This window comes from Fimicolochytrium jonesii (assembly GCF_025526975.1).
Source record: "Fimicolochytrium jonesii strain JEL569 chromosome Unknown EV422scaffold_30, whole genome shotgun sequence".
Lineage (NCBI taxonomy): Eukaryota > Fungi > Chytridiomycota > Chytridiomycetes > Spizellomycetales > Powellomycetaceae > Fimicolochytrium > Fimicolochytrium jonesii.
The window spans coordinates 154,999-171,764 of NW_026515697.1; the positions used below are offsets into that span (position 1 = coordinate 154,999).

The 16,766-nt window shown below is 57.9% G+C and overlaps 7 protein-coding genes across 7 annotated transcripts; 2 read left to right on the forward strand and 5 right to left on the reverse strand.

The window, feature by feature from the left end:
- Nucleotides 1-333: 333 nt before the first annotated feature.
- EV422DRAFT_257793 (uncharacterized protein) lies at nt 334-1,742 on the reverse strand. Its single transcript, XM_053065776.1, has 5 exons — nt 1,450-1,742; nt 1,228-1,294; nt 1,019-1,153; nt 808-894; nt 334-735 (listed from the first exon to the last, which is right to left on the reverse strand). Exons 1-5 carry the CDS (start codon nt 1,483-1,485, stop codon nt 401-403), a joined length of 660 nt encoding a protein of 219 aa, XP_052922133.1. The 5' UTR covers nt 1,486-1,742; the 3' UTR covers nt 334-400.
- On the reverse strand, nt 1,743-3,859 carry EV422DRAFT_257792 (uncharacterized protein). The gene is made up of 2 exons (XM_053065775.1): nt 2,846-3,859; nt 1,743-2,712 (listed from the first exon to the last, which is right to left on the reverse strand). The coding sequence occupies exons 1-2, from the start codon at nt 3,396-3,398 to the stop codon at nt 2,000-2,002; spliced, it is 1,266 nt and encodes a 421-aa protein (XP_052922134.1). The 5' UTR covers nt 3,399-3,859; the 3' UTR covers nt 1,743-1,999.
- Nucleotides 3,487-4,059, forward strand: EV422DRAFT_571006 (uncharacterized protein; the record flags this gene model as incomplete). The annotated part of the gene is made up of 3 exons (XM_053072943.1): nt 3,487-3,580; nt 3,658-3,752; nt 3,988-4,059. The coding sequence occupies 3 exons, from the start codon at nt 3,487-3,489 to the stop codon at nt 4,057-4,059; spliced, it is 261 nt and encodes an 86-aa protein (XP_052922135.1).
- A 615-nt stretch (nt 4,060-4,674) lies between these two features.
- EV422DRAFT_257925 (uncharacterized protein) lies at nt 4,675-6,779 on the reverse strand. The gene is made up of 6 exons (XM_053065777.1): nt 6,723-6,779; nt 6,278-6,604; nt 6,081-6,203; nt 5,408-5,872; nt 5,122-5,328; nt 4,675-5,034 (listed from the first exon to the last, which is right to left on the reverse strand). Exons 2-6 carry the CDS (start codon nt 6,423-6,425, stop codon nt 4,745-4,747), a joined length of 1,233 nt encoding a protein of 410 aa, XP_052922136.1. The 5' UTR covers nt 6,426-6,604; nt 6,723-6,779; the 3' UTR covers nt 4,675-4,744.
- Nucleotides 6,780-7,052: 273 nt separating this feature from the next.
- On the forward strand, nt 7,053-7,914 carry EV422DRAFT_551520 (uncharacterized protein; the record flags this gene model as incomplete). Its single annotated transcript, XM_053071841.1, has 3 exons — nt 7,053-7,358; nt 7,556-7,694; nt 7,772-7,914. The coding sequence occupies 3 exons, from the start codon at nt 7,053-7,055 to the stop codon at nt 7,912-7,914; spliced, it is 588 nt and encodes a 195-aa protein (XP_052922137.1).
- Nucleotides 7,915-7,986: 72 nt separating this feature from the next.
- EV422DRAFT_622847 (dynein associated protein-domain-containing protein) lies at nt 7,987-13,066 on the reverse strand. The gene is made up of 2 exons (XM_053074188.1): nt 11,684-13,066; nt 7,987-11,598 (listed from the first exon to the last, which is right to left on the reverse strand). The coding sequence occupies exons 1-2, from the start codon at nt 12,989-12,991 to the stop codon at nt 8,182-8,184; spliced, it is 4,725 nt and encodes a 1,574-aa protein (XP_052922138.1). The 5' UTR covers nt 12,992-13,066; the 3' UTR covers nt 7,987-8,181.
- Nucleotides 13,067-13,160: 94 nt separating this feature from the next.
- Nucleotides 13,161-16,486, reverse strand: EV422DRAFT_542722 (uncharacterized protein). Its single transcript, XM_053071294.1, has one exon. It carries the CDS (start codon nt 16,407-16,409, stop codon nt 13,386-13,388), a length of 3,024 nt encoding a protein of 1,007 aa, XP_052922139.1. The 5' UTR covers nt 16,410-16,486; the 3' UTR covers nt 13,161-13,385.
- Nucleotides 16,487-16,766: the final 280 nt, after the last annotated feature.

Here is a 16,766-nt window from a genome sequence, read left to right on the forward strand (position 1 = left end):
GTACAACAAGGGAAGTCACATACCCCCCCGACTCCCTTCACATACAATAAGCAAACACTGCCTCTCTCCACATAGATTATTCACCCCCCCCCCCCCCCCCCCTTCTTCCCCTTTTCTCTTACGTCCTTGCTATTTGAAGTGCCTTGTCTATGTCTGAGTTCTTCGCAGTGCAAGCCACGTTTCGGCTTCTCCCATTCTCTCTGCGAGATGAATCACGCGTCGCTCGGTCTTTGCGCGTTTTGCGGATCTTGGTGACTGCGGAGACAAGCCCCACAACAGCCACCCTGTCAATTCGATCGTAACAACACAATCCATCTCAACAGAAGTCCGATTGGAAAACTGAGTGAATATCATGAAGCCGGATACGCTGATTAATGCCCTAACTACATCTACCCCTACTCTAAAACTCCCACCCTGCTCTCGACGCTCCCATCCTCCCGCCGCCACCATCACCACCACCCCGTACATCAGCCACCGACACACCGACAAGATCCGTCATAGACGCCGAGCGATGGGTCGCAGTCGCGGTTGCCCACCCTCCCGCCGCCTCATGAAGGGCTGTTGTAGATGCGCTCCGATGATGTGAGTGATTGGCGAGAGCAGGGTTTTTGGGCGGTGATAGCGAAATGGTGGTGAAGAGGCGTATGAGGACGCTGCGGAGCTGGGTGAGGGAGAGGGTGCGCCAGTTTGTAAGCGTGGCGGCGTTCGCGCTGGGAGGAAGATGGGGTTGGAGTTCTGTGAATGTATGAGTTTGGATGAGGATTGTTGGCGAGGGACTACGTGTTTTGCGGTCGCGACGTAACGTACTTTCAACCAGCCCGTGTTTTCGCAGCAGGTGGAGGAGGACGGCGTAATGGTGGTCCATTGTTCTGGCAATGTCTGCTATCGTTGGGTCTGTGGATTTTGCGCAAAGTGTCAGCGTTTCCCCACTTTCCGCACATCTCTCTGCACTATTCTTGCAGTAGCAGCATTTGCAGTGTCTGGTTACTCAAACCTCGTGCGGAACAAATGTACATACCTAAAGACGAATAATCAGGCATCTCGGCGTCCTCAGTCCCCTCCTCAGTCTCCAAAACAACGCGAACGGTCGTTTTCGGCCGTGCTTTTCCTCGTTGCGTTTGGCCGTGCGGAAACAGGTGGTTTGCTGCTGCACCTAAACAAACGAAATACCGGTGTGGGTGGGGTGGTAGGGACGGGGAATACGGGATACGTCTTTCTTTCACGTACTGGCCAGATCGAGGGCAAGGATGTATTTCGATTTGACAAAGATGCATTTGTCGCAGCTGTGGATCATCTGCATGATTGAAAAGCGGGTTGAACAAATGTCGGCCTCGTGAACGGGCCGCATCAGGGCGCCTGAACGCAAAAATCGATGGCCGTAATCCACCGCTTCTGTCTTTGGTACATGTACCCCAGCTGGTCTTCTCATTTTCCCCGAGCGGCGCTTACCATGACTTCCAGGACTAGTAGCCGTGGTGAAAGCATGGGGATTTTGGTCGCAAATCAGGTCAGTGAAGCACAGTCGAATGATGCGAGGCAGAGAAAAACAAAACGAACGAGAAGGTTGCAGGTGATACGCACCGCCTTTATTCCTGAACAAATCCGTGCCGGCAAACTTGGATGTGGAGAAGAGCGCCGGAGCTCTCGTCGACGGCGGCATTTGAGGTGCTCGGGCAACTTAACTTGGTGTGAGAGTGCGGAAATGGGTGCGGAGCTCTAGTGCACGAAAGCGACGGCGACGAATTTGGGGGGTAAAACCCAAGTCGTTCCCGATTTCGACAGCGCGTCTCGGAAGCGAATGACTAAGCACGCGTCCACCTTCATCTTCAGGATAGTCGGGGCGGATTTTGGTTGTGGTGTGTTAGGCCGCGCGAGGGGAGCCGTTATGCGGGATGCAGTTTTGTTGGCGAATGTGTGATCATATACTCTACGGTGCCGCTTTGACAAAGCGCAGCTCAACGCACACAATCTACCTAAACATATCTACGAATGGGTCTCTTCACTCATCCAAGTCATCCCCCTCCTGCACATCGCCTTCCGGGGACCCCGTCCGAGCCGGCCACGCCCCACAAGTCACGCAAAACCAGCTATCCAAGCGATCGATCTGGAAGCCACACTCCAGACACGGATCATCGCCGTACCGCTCGATACCACATTTCGCAAACAACGCCTTCAATCGGTATTGTCTCGCATCCATGTCCTGATCCTCATTCTCTGCCGATGCCGCCCCGTCCGAAGCGAACACCCTCCGGAATACGCCGTAGTAATGCAGATGCTCGGCATCGCGGATCGTGACGCCGTCCTCGCGCAAGATCCGCGCTTTCTCCGCCTCCACAAACGCCGGGTCGGTGTGCTCTTCGAACAGCTTGGGGAGCGTAGTGGTCCCCGACCCGACCTCGATAGGGTCTTTCCGGCGCCATCGCGAGTAGGCTTCGGGCACCGCTTCGCGCAGGACGTACTTTCCAAATGTGGTCATCTCACCTGGAGTGGTGTCCTTGGTGGGAGCAGGGTTGGGAATGGATCGAATGAGGTCAGAGCGGCGGCAGGTTAATGCAAAGTCGATGACGGGCGGTGCCAGGAAGGGTTGGAAGACTTTCAGACCGAGATGGGCGGCGAGGGGCCCCGCGCAGAACCGCATGACGGAGGGTCGTGAGAGGCGTGCGATCCAGCGTTTGAGTTTGCCAGGGGACAGGCCCTGAAGAAAACTGTATCCTGGATGTGCGTGGTGAAGAATCTCAGTAGGCGACCGAAAAGCATAATGAACCCGGACGACCCGGGAGGCACGTCCAGTCTTTCAAGTTGGAGCAACAATCAGCACCCTTCCCCTCCTCTTCTGGCGCCGCACCTGCAAACAGTTCATCAGCCGCGTCCCCAGTTGCCACCACCTTGGCGCCCATCCGCTTACACTCCACCAACGCCCTAGCCACGACCACCGCGTTTCTCAACTCCATCGGATCGAACGTCTTCAGCACCCTCACGCACGTCTCTAGAGTGCCGCCCTCCTCATCGCCCACAAGGCTCATCGGGTCATCGCATCGCACAACGGTGTGTTTCAAGCTGTGCTTCTCGGCGATGGCGCGTGCATAGGCTTCGTCGGGAGCGGTGGGTGTGCATACGACTGTGACGGCTTGTTTGAGGCCGAGATGGGTGAGAGGGGCGAGGTCGGCGATGATGGATGTGTCGAGACCGCCTGAGAGGAGGATGGTGTCGACTGGCTCGGAGGGTGAGAGGGCGGTGATGAGGGCTGCACGACAGCGTTGAGCCTTTTCGGCGAGTGACGGGGAGGAGGATGGCAGGGCCGTAGTGTCGGTGCTGGCCATTGTGGTCGGAGTGTCTACTGCGTCCTCCGAGTCCTCCGAGTCTGTGTTGCCTTTTGGGGGCAGTTTTGGGGGAGCCATGGCGAATTCTAACGCGGCGTGTTCGTCGTGGGCAAAACATTGCAGTAAGGAAACCTTGCTAGATCACAGCCCGTGCCTCCTCGCAGTCATGCCAGCAGCTCAACCACCCACAGGCGTCACCACCGGCGCCAACGCTGTCTGCGACTCGCAACCGCTCAAACAATGTCTTGACCGCAACAACGGTACGGTGAATGCTCTCGGTTCCCACGTTAGCACCCGTTAACTCCTCAGATTTCCGAATCCATATTTCTTGCCACAGGCGATAGGTCGAAGTGTCTGAAGGAATGGGAAGACTTTAAGCGTGAATGCATGACGAAGAAGATGCCGCCGGCGGCTTCGGCAACGCGACGAGGGGTATGTTAGCGGACAGTTGGGAAGTGACACGGAAGAGAGGGGGAAGGGAGGAAGGAGTAGGGGAGTGCCTTGGTTGTGGAGACAAGAACCAGTGAACTCCGCTCCTCATACTCGGACCTTTTTTCTAGCCTCTGAACGCATAAGGATCTCGCTGGCGAGTCGATACGGACAGTACGAAGAACAGGCACAGCAGCGATACAGACGCTTCAGAGCCGTAACTCACCACCTGGACCAGGTGATCATACCCAATCCGGTAGAGATTGTCAAATCAGGACGCACGCTTTCCATGGCCCAATGTGGCCGCTGAACTGTGCCGACGTGGGCAGGCGGTAGCGACGTTCTCATGCCTATGGCTCCGAGGATAGAGCTGATGACGCCCGGATGTGCAATTATTAAAGGCACCGGAGAAGAAGTTTGCTTAAAAGAGGCAGGGAAACGCCGTCGACGCCCTTTCCATCATGCGCCTCGTCACTGGGCATGTCGATACCGGTTAGTTTAGGTTAGACATCTGGGCACACATTTCGATCGACGGACGGGGGATACGACGCATTGCAGTTAGATAGCAGAACTCAGTTAGACGGCATTCTGATTGGAGGTTTGAATGCCACCCTCTGCATAAACAGGACGCCAACCTGGACGGCTGGTGGGTGCGCCAGCAACATCGACAATTGGTGTAATGTAAAGCGTCTTGACAAATGATATGTTGGTGCCAACATTCGTATCATGGGATCTAGCTGAGGTCCCTTTGTGCAACTGCAGCTTCTAGGTTGCGACAATCTTCTCATGAGGGGTCTCAAAGGCAGAAACGCAGTCAGAGCAGGAGAAAGTATGTATTGCAAAGAGGACGGATGAGGGGTCGGAAAAGGGCATGCCACCCCACACGCTGGTTGGTTTCCCAACAAAACACATATACAGAATCAGGGAGCATAACACAACAGCACACCGTCCAGAGCCCAATCGCCTATCGAATGACAGAAAACCTTCCTCACTCCCTATACATGCACCTCCCCCCTCTCACTCATCTCCCCCGTCTCGATCGTCGGCGTCGGGTCCATCCGACACGCTTTCGTGCGCGTCACCGTCACCGTTTGCGTCACCGTGGTCGTCGCCTGAGCGGCAGCGTTGAATGCGGGAACGGCACGGCGCTTTCGCTGGAGGAGGAGCTTAGAAGGGAGGTGGCCGAGGGGCAGGCAGCCGTCGAAGGCGGGCGGTTTGAGCGTGGAGGAGGTGCTGGTGAGGGAGGAGGTGTAGAGGGAGCCGAGGAGGCGGGCGGATTTCAGGACTGTGGGATGGGGGAGAAGGGTTATTGAAGTGTCGCGTTTTGGTCATGCTACTATTCGAAGAGTGGGGCATGTCCCACCATACATACCAACATGCGCCCTTGGCGCCAACACAGTCCCATACCAATCCGTGTCCTCGAACAAGATGTTTGTCGCCTCAGGGAAGTTCCACAGGATCTTGTTGGGGAAGGTCAAGATGCTCGTGTCGATGCCGCTGAGATGGATGTCGGGTGATCCGAAGATGTTGATGATGATTGTTGTGCCGGGGGTCATTCTAACGGGTTTCGAGAGCACCGCTATGGCGATTGTGAATGTCGGATAAGTCAAGTGGTCCCACAGTTGCGTGATAGATGCGGTTCGCAGTAGTACACCCACCAACAAGTTTCGAAACCGCCAACGACTCCGCATCCATATACGCCACCTCCGTCACATTCCCGCCCAACTTAATAACCATCTTCGGCGGCGCAATCCTCTCCAACCCAACCCACGCCGTCTGCTCCAGCTCAAACAACTTCTTTGAAATCATCTCCACCTCCTTCTGCGTCTCGCTGAAATCAAACTCCAGATCCGCGATATCCTCCACGCCGCACTGCCGCGACACTAGGCCGCGCTGGACGGCGTCGCCTATTTGGAACTTGGTGGTGTTGCTGGGCGCGCCGTTAGTGCCGATGTGGCCGTTGGTTACGCTGCCGGAGGACATGGTGAGGGTGGAGCCGGTGGTTAGGGCGTACGGGTAGATGCGCGCCTGGCTGAGCGCGGCGCAGGTTTGTGGTTGTGGGAAGATGGATGCGCCGATGGACCAGCCGGTGAGGTCGGCGGCGCCACCGACTGCTAGGCGGCCTATTGGGAAGGAGCGGACGGCTTAGTATTCTTGGAGGAAAGTCATGTATTTGTGCATCTACTCGAGACAAATGTGGGCCTGTTTTGTTCTCGCCCATCCCCATTCTTTTTTGACCAATACAATGCGTTACGCAAACGCTCGACCGAAGGTCCTCCGCCGGAAAAGAGAACCGCCGCCGATCTCACACTACCTTCTCCCCAAACTCACCATGCACGACCGACTCCCCCTCGGACGCAACCGTATCCTTCACAAACAGGTGAAATAGCGATGCCGCGTGTCCAAAGGACGGGTTTAGGCAGTCGCTCGTCGATTTGGGTTGGGTTATCCGTACTGTAAACGTAATGTATATACATTAGATTTTCCAATCTTTAACCTCCAGGATAAAGAGCGAAAATCTCATTTACCAGGCGCCCTCCGAGCCCTCGACACAGGCTGCTCGCGTATCCAGTCCTTCGACACGCCCAGCCGCTCCAGCGCGTCCGGGAAGACATTGGCAGCGAGCGCAAAGACGGTTGCTGCGGCTATTGCGACGGCGTATACTGGGTTGCCCATCGCTTATGTCGTGGTAGTGTGTGCTTGGTGGGTATGATGTATGTAGGTGTTTGTGAATACGCTCGCTTTCTCGTGTGATCTGGGAGTTGGATCTGGTGAGTGGAGTACAAGTTCAGTGCGTGTGTACTTTCGTGTCCTCTTGACTAGATCGTCCGGTCTGCTCTAAGGGCTCATTTCCTCTATGAAAAAGGCTAAGGTTAACCATGTTCGGCGCCGGGCTCACATCAGCATCTTTTGGTTTGGAGGAGAAGGAGAAAAACATGCATGAGGTGAGAAATAAGGCGGGATTATGCTTACGTTACGCGCGTGGCCGCTGTCAAAGGGCCGTCACTCCTTCGATGGACACCTCATCAATGCTCTTTTGGTTTGGCTTGATCTGGATCTTGAACTGCCGCCAGTTACGCCAGGTTTGATCTGCGCAGTGTTGTGTTTGGCCTCTTGTGCTAGGTCAAGGGAGAGCTTGGAAGACGTAAGTCCACCTGAGCCAAGGAGCTTTTCAGTCCGGGGTGGACATCCCGCCGGGTCGTTACAATCCGCTTATCCCGCCGTCCATCCGCAAGACCTGGGAAAAGCATCAGACACACCATCAACTACCACCCATCACACACCACACCACACCCTCCCAGAATGTCCGGCAAACCCCTCCTCAACGAGGAAACCATCGCGCGCACGGTCCACTTCGTCTGCCGCTCCACGCTCCCCTGGCAGACATGGAAAGAAACCGAGCCCGAGTTCTGGTGGTTCTTCGAGCGGCACTTCAAAGCCACCACGGTGTCCATCAAGCTCACCTCCGACGAGAAAATGTTTCTGGCGAGCATGGATGTGCCGAATGACTCGGTGGGGAAGCTGGAGAGAGGCATCAAGGACGGCGTGCTGGCGATGGAGATCGATAAGATACATGGGATTGATCCGGCGTTGAGTGGGAGGAGAGATGTGAGTTTGCTGTTTTGCGGAAGTGGGGATTTTGTACGGCCAGTGCGAGCTGGGGATCGGAATGGGCGAAAGCGGCTCGTGGAGCACCTTTGGGCTCCCTCCGGGACGTAGTCTTGCCCCTCCGGAATCTGAATGGAGCAGACCCCCATCGCAATGACCGACATCATCTAAGCAACCCCCTCTTTTCACTTCACCAGGTAAAAATCTCCAAATTCCAAGTCTCCCTCGCTCCCGCACAACCACAGAACCTCAAAGTGAAAGGCACCATCCAGGACCTCGAGCAGCGGCTGTTGGAGCTGGAATTGAAGGAGAGGGCGCGGTCGATTGATTTGCGAGGTACCGGAAATAACGGCTCACCGCCCGCTAGAAGGAAAAGGAAGGTTCGCTTAACTCACCCCCTGGCTCTTCATCAGTGATAATGGACCGCCTCCAAGTGTTCCAAGTGGACGTCTACAAACGGCTCGAAGCAATGGACAAGAAAGTGGACGAGACGCTGGCGGGGTTGGCGGTCAAGTGCGAGCGGATGGAGAAGGTGGTTGCGCGGTATAAAAAGTAGGAACCGGCAGGATCACCACCAGTGCTGTATGGCAAAGCCCCATGACTCTTTGTATCATATGTAATATCGTATCCAAATCACATTTTTACGCCCAATCAGTGGCCGTGGAAGTTGTCACGGTTTCAGAGTTCAGTATTTCCGAATCATCTTCTGCATACAGACTCTCTCATTTCGTATTTTTCGTTCGGGGGTATAATGTGTACGTACATATGAACATGGAAGGTTGTCCTCTCGCGGGCAACAACCGCCAGAAACCCAGCGAGCGGCTCACGCGAAAACGGCATGCAAAGCCTCAAACTCCCGTCGAGAGTTCAAGACAACACATCGAGGACGGTTTGTCGCCGAAGACAAGTTCGCTGGCACGGTCGTACTTGTGCTCGTCGCATTTATATCCCGCACCGTAACCTTCCCAATCCTCCACTGCTGTTCCCGCTGCTGTTGGCGCCCCCGGCTTACTTTCCCACTGTCCCCAACCACATCCCCATCCCCACCAACCCCTCTCAACCACCCCGCCCTCTCCACCAACCCCCTCCTCACCTCCTCGCCCTCCGCCCTCTGCACCCTCGGATCCGTCTTCCACGACGTCCAGGTCCTGCTCGACGCGGGCGGGAGGGTGGAGACGTTGACGACGCGCGGGGTGGCGAGGTGAAGGGTTGTGTCGCGGAGGAGGGTGCGGGCGAGGTGGGTTAGGCGGTGTTGCGGTTGTTGTTGCTGCGGGGGCTCTTCCACATCCCCTGCGTGTGGTCTTGCAGTCCCGGGCTTCGTCTCCGCATCAGGTTCAGCCGAAACAGCAGCCCCACCACCCTTAACAACCTCCAACCCCCTTCTCATGAGCGGATCCCCCCGTCCAAACAACACCGCAGCACTCGCATTCGCCTTCCCGGCCTTCAACCGCGCATTCTCCGCCCGGAGATACCCCACCGCCGCCTTCAGCGACGTCAGCTGAGCGTACATCTCCCGCTGGAACACCGCTTCCTCGCCACCTCCTCTCGGTTCCCTCAGATCCGCTTCCGACCCACCACCGCTCCGCAGAGGGCTGCCGACGTGTTTGCTAGGTGACGCCGCGCCTGTACTGGCAGTATTCGACCCACCACCCCGATCCAACCGCCGTACAACCCTCCTCAGCTTCTCATTCTCCGTCTCCAACGCCTGCAAATCCGCGTGCAGACTCTCCACGGCCTCCTCATACACCCTCGCCTTCTCGCCCACACCACTCAACTCCTCCCTCAACCCCGAAATGACATCCGCATGCCGTCTCGAATCCGCGACGCGTTTCTCCATCAACTCGATTTTCAGCTGCGATTCGGCTAGCGCGACGTCTTTTTGTTTTGTGGCGACGAGGAGGGCGGTGAGTTCGGCGGTGAGGTGGGACAGCTGCGTTTGGGTGGTTGTGTTGAGTGTGTAGTCCTTTTTGCAGAGTGCGGCGCGCGCGTGCCAGGGCGGGGGTTGGGGTGGGCAGGGCGTCCATGCCGTGTCTGCGTTATCAAGCAACTGATCTATTCGCGAGAACTGCTGTGGTAAAGCGGCCGAGACGTTTTTCACAACAGCGGCAAAGTCCGGTTCCGGACGTGCGAAGAGTTGCTCAACAGCGTCTTTGGAAATCCGGGCCAATGTCTCGATCGTGATCGGGGACTGGGTCTCGCGGCAGTTGAGGACGTAGGTGAGAGTTTGGGACGCGATACGGGCTGTGCATTCGGCGAGGTTGGCCGTGTCACCCGCCACGGCCGTTAATACCTCGTACGGCTCCCGCGTGAGCGTCCACCCACCGCCGTCGCGCTGCGCCATGTCCTCGATCTTGCGCGCCAGCTTCTTGCGAAGGGTCGTGGCTTGTTTCGCGTTCGTTCTCAGGGTCTCCCAGTCTTGTAACGCCGTCCCCCGCGCGGCTTGCAGACTGGTAGATACTTCATCCGTGATATCCCCGTCGTTCGGCTGCACGGTCAGGATACCGTCGATCCGATCGAGGTTAACACCCACCCTTTCAGCATCACGAGCCATAGTCGCCAACGTCGCCGTAACACGGGCGTGCCGGGTCCGTGCGCCCAATTGCGCATCCACAAGCACCGACTCCGCAACCCGTTCCAGCCTTACAAGCACAGCCCTTGTCGCCTCAACCACAGCCCCATCAACCGGCGCGTCTTTCTGCAATTGCTCAAGCACCACGTCCAGTTTCATTTCCACGCCGGCGAGGTGGGTGGGTATTTTGCCAAAGCTCTCGAAATCGGCGGGGGCTGCGGTCTCGATGTGTGTTGCCAATTGTGAAGAGAGACCGCTGACTTGCGCGAGGTAGGATAGCACGTGCAGTGCGACGGCGAGGTGGTCCGTATCCCCCGTTGGTACATGCGCGGACTCATCGACCCACCGGGCCAGCAACAAGGCCTTGAACTGCATCCGTTTGAACAGCAGCAGAGCCGCGATGGAGCTGTGGTCGGTTTGGAAGAAGGTTTCGGGGAGGTAGGGTGTCAGGATACTGAGGTGCAGATTGGCCTGCTCGACTTCGAGTTTGCGTAATTCGAGCTCGACGGAGCGCGCGTGGGCTTTGGCTTGTGTGGATTGGAGCTGGAGTTGTAGTTTGATCATGGCTTGGCTCTGACTGTTAAGATTGCGGTCGCCGGCTGAATCCACTTCAGCGGCATCCGCACCGCCATCCTGCACCGCTGGCCCCAAATTCTCCAAATCGCCTTGCAAAGTCCTCACAAGCTCCCTAAACTGCTGAATCGTCCGATCCGAATCCGCCAACGCATCCTCCATCGCCGCCAGTCTCGCCCTCTGCTCCACCACCACCGCCTCCTTGACCTCAATCTCCTCCTGCAGCAGATTCTCCGTCTCAATATGATCTTCCTCCAACTGATCATTCAACTCCCTCAACGCCTCCAAATCGCGGATCACGGCTTTCGCGTCCTCGAGTTTCTCGTTCAGCGCCATGTTCCGCTCCGTGAGGGCGCCGACCATATCTTCCACGCCGAGCGAGTCGTCCATCATGGCTTTGAGCTCGTCGACGGCGGATTCGGCGGCGAGTAATTCCTCGGTCGCTTTTGCGTACTGGTCTTTGTAGGCCTCGAGCTCGGCGACTTCTTCTTCGAGGGCGGTTATTCTAGATTTGAGGTTGGATTCTTCTTGGAAGGAGACGTCACGGAGTTTGATGAGGGCTTCTTTGAGGCGTTCGTTTTGGCGTTCGAGTTGGGTTTGTGAGATTTGTTCGGCTGTGCGCGGCTGTGTGGGGTTTGCTGATACTGATTCCGCCGCCGCGAGCCCGCCACCCCCCTCATCTCTGGCAGTCCCCTGATCCAAATCCAACTCCCGCTCCTGCTTCAGAACCTCCAAATCCAAACTCAACTCCTCCACCCTCTCCTCCAGTATCCTAACCTCCGCCTGCAACGACTCGGCCCGTTCCTCCGCCATCTCCTTATCCAACAGCATAATCTCCATATTCTCCTGCACCTCCAACACCTGTGCATTCGCGCGGTCGCGTTCATCGTGGGCGTCACGCACACTGCGTCGGAGGCCACTGACTTCGGACTGGACTTCTTGTAGCTTTTCCGAAAGTTTGTGTTTGGCCGTGGTGGTTGCGTCGAGTTCTACGCGCATGCGTTCGAGTTCGACGAGCTTTTCGCGGTCTTGCGCGGATTTGAGTTCGAGGTGGGTAAGTTTGATGCGGAGTTCTTCAAGGTCGCGGAGGGGGACGAGCTTTCGTTTGCGAGAAGGGGTTGATGGGGGAAAGGATTTAGTTTGCACGATCAAACTGCAGTTTGCGACGCACACTTTGGCCTACCTGGCTGAACTTTGCGGGACTGGCCGGTACCTGACTAGCGGAAAACGACAAACGTCGGTCGGACGGCGCGCGGCTCTCTGCCCACCCCTCCGCGGGCATAGGCGGTACCGATGCTGAGGGTACCGTTTCCTCCGCCTTATCCTGCTCAACTACGGTGTCCTGCTTCTCCACATCCACCACTGGGCCTTTATTGTCTGCAGAAGACATCTCATCGACGCCAACATCCTCTAACACGACATCTTCAGACATGACCGAAGGTGATTCAGAGCGCGACTGCTGTATCAAGTTCAGCGCATGTGTCGATTCTATGACAGCAGAGAGGGTATGCGGCACTGCCTCGATTTCCGCTGACGGGGTATCAGGCGGAGACGCAGTATACGGAGTGCTTGAACTACTCGCATGCTTAACCGCTGCCGCCACTCTCGTAACCGACGCCCGCTCAGCCCCAATCGACCGCCTGGAGGGCCGTTCAGCTTCACCAACCGCGGGCCGGGTAATCGACGTCCGCTCAGCAGCGGCGCCACCTCCCGCCACCCTCGTAACCGACGACCTCTCCGCCCCAACCCCAACCTTCGAAGTCCTCCTCGCCGTCGTCGTTGGCGCAACATACCCCGTCGACCCAACCGGTGAAATAGTCGACCTCCGCAGTTTCGGCGACGTGGCTCCCGAAGACGTCGGAGTGTTGATCGGGGATCTAACGTGGGACGAACTCGCACCGCCCGCTGCCGTTGTCGCCGCTGTGGTCGTGCTCGCACGCGTCAGACTAGGTTTTCGAGATCGCGTGCCGACGGTGGATGAGGATGGTGGAGGACCGCCTAGCGAGGAAGGCGGGCGGGACACAGAGGCCGAGCTTGGGCGGCCCGTGGTGGTGTTGGTGGTGGTGGTAGCCGACATCGGCGCCCGGGAAATCGATAATCGCGATGTCGGCGGCGTGATGGTCCTCGTCGGCGCAGACGCCGGCCGGGTCCGTGGCAACGGTGTAGCCTGCACTGCGCCCTCCCCATTCCCACCCACTCTCGGCGAGCCAAGATGATCACCCCTAACCTGACTCGGTCTCACAAAAACCCCGTAATTCGGTGGACAATCAAAGTACCGTTTCCCCTGCACGGAGCCATCGTTCTTGCCGTTGGGCTCCTGTAACTCGAGACCGACCCAGGAGCCGGGCGCAAAGGCGGTGAGGCCGGCGTAGCGGACGATGCCTGGGCCGGCTGAGACGTGGACGTGGGAGCCGAGGGCGGGGAGGGAGGCGGGGTCGTCGGGCTCTGAGGGTGCGGGGGAGGTTGGGGATGAGGAGGCTGGGTCGGCCATTGTGGGTGTGCCGGTGCTTGTGTGTGCTGTGCTGCTGCGTGAAATCTGCCGTCGTCAGTCCGTCAATGGTTTCTCATGGCCATGGGGGGGAGCAAAGAGAGCACAGCAGACACGCAGAGACCGAGACGCGTCGCAAGGTTCCAAGAAAGGCAAAGAAAGAACCACATCCCCATGAACTTGTTCTTCCGCTGTTTCGAGAGCCAGTTACATTCCACTACATGCGCCTACGCCCGTAACGCCCCCTGCTATCTACTCTACATGAATCTACAGTAGCTTGCATGATCTCCAGTTTCCCTCTACATACATCCACGAAGAAGGGAGGAGTCCCTTCTCCTGGTGATTTCTCATCTGCAACGTTCCCACGTACCCCCCAGCTCGAACCCAACAACACAGTTCAGAAGTATCCGAGATGAGCTCGTCTGCTGGCGACGGCCGGTGAGGCTTCTTGCGTCGTGGTTTCGTCGAGAGGGGTGGCCGGGCTTGGATCTGACTCTATCCCCGCAGCCTCTGCTTCGATTCGTCCCAAATCAACGTCCTGCGTGACAGGCGCCGAGACGGCCTCATGTGTCGAGTCTGCTACAACGAATGCGGGGTTGGTTTCGGATGTTGTCGCCGCCGTCGGGTCTGCGCGGCGGGTGACAGACCGCACATCACTAGTCTCGTCCTGCGCCTCGGTCGCTTCCGTGACAGAGATGTCTTCACCCCCCGATTGCACCGCCATCCCCGCGTCGTCGCTTTCATGTGCAGGACCCGCGGTTGCACTTGCCCGTTCGCCATCAGCCGCAGCATCCTGTCCACTCCTCAACCCCCATTCCGACGTCTCATCCCATTCACCTACTTCCGCACCCTTCGTCGCCGGTTCATCCATCCCAACGACCCCACCCCCATCCTCAACCCTTCCCGGAACCCACTCAACCTCCACCCCCAACCCGCGCACAACCTCCCTCACCAACCCCATCTCAACCTCCCAAACCCCCCTCACCATCTCCTCCATCTCCAGAAACGCCTCCGCTACCATCCTTTCCTTCTTCGCCTTGTCCGCAATCGTTTGTTCCCCACCGAGGGAGACAGCCCACCCCCGCCACCCCTCGACGAATCCCGTGTATGCGAGTCTGAGAGGGCCGGCGGACCCGGCGAGGAGTTCGGGGATGGGGTGCGTGAGGGCGGTGGCAAGGGAGGTGAGGGCGAGCCGGGTGGTGTGGACAGTGTAGTGGAGGTTGTTGTGGTAGCGTTGTGTCACTTGCTGTCCTCCTTTTCTCTTTGCCTTCTGTTGTTTCGGTGTAGCGTCTCCCTTATCGTCGTCGTGGGTGATGGCGGACGCTTGCTTCTCGTACGCCTCCAATTCGAGGACGGCGGTTTGGAGCGTAGCCTCCAACCCGGGCCTCTCCCTCTCGCTCCGCACCCGCGCCGCCTTCAACTTTCCATTCACGATGCGGGTCCAATACGCCGTCAACCGCTCCGCGGATGCGACGTGGGTCAGGAGGAATTCGCGCGCTTCGATGGATCGTCCGTTGTGGCCGAGACAGTGGAGGACGTGGTGGAGGGTTGTGCGGGAGGTGAGGGGGTGGTTGCGGGGCGAGTGGTGGGGTGGGGGTTGTGACTCGTGGGCGGGGGTGGAGGAGCGCGGAGTGGAAGATGAGTGTTGAAGTGCAGAAGCAGCGAATTCCACCTCACGCAACGCTTTCAGTTCCTGATAAGCCCGTAACGCAAGCTGCCAATCCCGCGACTTTTGCAGGGCTTCGATGAGCATCTCGTACGATTTCGACGACACTTTCGTGTACGCTGCCACAGCCGGGTCCTGCCGGTTTTCCCCCTCCCCACGGGTCATCTCCCTACGCTGCTGCACCACCCTCCCCAACGGCTCATAAACGGTCTCGCGGATCTCATGCCCCGGATGCGGGTAATGCGCCAGCGCAAGCGCCGCAAACCCAAAACAGTCGTCATTGGGTGTGATCCCCTCCCTCTGCATCTGCAGGTAGAGTCTTAGCACCATGTTGTGTTTGCCCAGCCGGTGAGCAGCCCGGATCGCGGTCGTGTACGCCACAACCCCCAACTTCACCCGCTCGCGTTCCGTCCTCGCTTCAAACATGTTCACGACGCTCTTGTCGTTCCCGCACGCGTCGTGCGCGGCCATCACCGCGTCCGCTGATACCGGGTCCAGTTTCCGTTCCGACGCGGTGAACTGCATGAAATTATGCACCTCGGCTACACCCTTGGGGTCACGGGCCACTTTAACCCGTTCTGTGAGGCGCTGTGACGCAAAGGCTTCGAGAAAGGCGTGGCAGGTTAACTTATCCGGCTGGATTCCGGCTTGGCGGAGGAGACGCCACAGGTCGCGGGCTTCGGTGAGGAGGCGGTGCGCGGTGGGGCGGCGGAGGTAGACTGCCAGTATGGTCCGCCAGCATTTACCGGAGTAACTATCCAGGGCCGGTGGAGTTGCGCGATTATCGACGAACAGGAACCGGTGCATTTCTTCGATCTTTTTTTCGTGATCTTTCATCGCGCGGAAGATGAAGGCGTACATGAGCGGATCGGGTGTGATGCTGCAGTGTTTGATCTCCTTCAACACCGCAACAGCTCGCGCCGGGTAGGATGCAGGATTCCGCTGCGTGAAGGGTGTGCGCGCGAGCATGTGTTGCATGAGACGGTGCCAGTCTTCTATACGTAGCTGGCGGGTGGCTTTGCGACTCTTCAATTCGGTGAAGACGGTGTGTACGGTCTCGGGGGAGAGGTTTCGTAGCCAGTCGGTTTTTTCGCGGGTCCAGGATACGAGTTCGTCGGTTGAGAGTGGTGGGTATTTGGGATCTGTTAAGCGGGCGGTGAAGTCTGTTGCTTTGGAAATGGCGGTCGGGTCTTTGGATGGGGGTTGGGGTGCGAGATCTGCGTCCCATTCGTGGTGATGTGGCCGATTTCGCCTATTGTTGGACCCATCGATCCTCATTTGGTCCAGAAGAGAAGCTTTGATGGTGTTTGCTTTGAATAGATGTGGTGGGCGGCGCTCGGGTATCATGATCTCTGGGCGTAGACGGCCTCTCGACTGGGGAAGTAGCGTTTGCTCTGCCGCCTTCCCCTCCCGCTTCGTCTCCATCTCCGCCACCAACTGCCGCCCCAGCTGAGAGCCCTTGGTAAACAAATACGGTCGCTTCTGACTCGGCAAGTGGTTGCGTGCTGCATTCGTGCGAGGTGTCTTGACATCCACTGGCATTACGCGGCCGCGACTTTCCGCGGTCCCCCTCGTCTGTGGCTGATCCTCTTTCAGTAGTTCCTTAGACTCCGACGAAGGTGGCGCTGCTATGGAGCTCGCTCGTCGGGCGCCGAGGCAGGGTTGCTGACGACCTCTTACGGGGGTGGTGGCGAAGGTGGCGAAGGTGGAGGCGGTAGTTGAGCGCCGGCAGACGACGCTTTTACACGACGGCATTGCGTGAGGACGACTCAAGGAACAGCTATATAGCAGCCTGCAAGACGCAGCGAGTATGAGCCTGTTGCAGAGAAAGTGCGCGAGCGAGGGGAGCTCTTTTGCACACTCGGCTGTCTCGCTGGCGGTGGGGGGGTGGGTGACGCGGTGTGCTAAGCATCAGAACTAGAAGAACAATCCACTCCCATCCCCCTTTTCTAATCGCGCGCCTAATCACAAGCGACTCCACCCGCCCCCTGCGACTGGCTGGATTGCACGTCTGGGTGCGTGGGTTCCCTTTCGGACATCGTCGCAGGTGTTCCTTCCCAACCGTCCTCTCCCTTTCGCCCAACTCAACTTCACCCCCCATCGGGCAGCAAC

Coding starts and splice junctions, on each gene's coding strand:
- EV422DRAFT_257793 (XM_053065776.1), bottom strand. CDS start 1,485: ATGCTTTCACCACGGCTACTAGTCCTGGAAGTCATG. Junction 1,154..1,227: donor CCTTGCCCTCGATCTGGCCA/GTACGTGAAAGA, acceptor TCGTTTGTTTAG/GTGCAGCAGCAAACCACCTG. Junction 736..807: donor AAAACACGGGCTGGTTGAAA/GTACGTTACGTC, acceptor ATACATTCACAG/AACTCCAACCCCATCTTCCT.
- EV422DRAFT_257792 (XM_053065775.1), bottom strand. CDS start 3,398: ATGGCTCCCCCAAAACTGCCCCCAAAAGGCAACACAGACTCGGAGGAC. Junction 2,713..2,845: donor GGCTGATGAACTGTTTGCAG/GTGCGGCGCCAG, acceptor ACGCACATCCAG/GATACAGTTTTCTTCAGGGC.
- EV422DRAFT_257925 (XM_053065777.1), bottom strand. CDS start 6,425: ATGGGCAACCCAGTATACGCCGTCGCAATAGCCGCAGCAACCGTCTTT. Junction 6,204..6,277: donor GAGGGCTCGGAGGGCGCCTG/GTAAATGAGATT, acceptor TTACGTTTACAG/TACGGATAACCCAACCCAAA. Junction 5,873..6,080: donor GGGGGAGTCGGTCGTGCATG/GTGAGTTTGGGG, acceptor CCTTCCCAATAG/GCCGCCTAGCAGTCGGTGGC.
- EV422DRAFT_622847 (XM_053074188.1), bottom strand. CDS start 12,991: ATGGCCGACCCAGCCTCCTCATCCCCAACCTCCCCCGCACCCTCAGAG. Junction 11,599..11,683: donor GTCCCGCAAAGTTCAGCCAG/GTAGGCCAAAGT, acceptor CGCAAACGAAAG/CTCGTCCCCCTCCGCGACCT.
- EV422DRAFT_542722 (XM_053071294.1), bottom strand. CDS start 16,409: ATGCCGTCGTGTAAAAGCGTCGTCTGCCGGCGCTCAACTACCGCCTCC.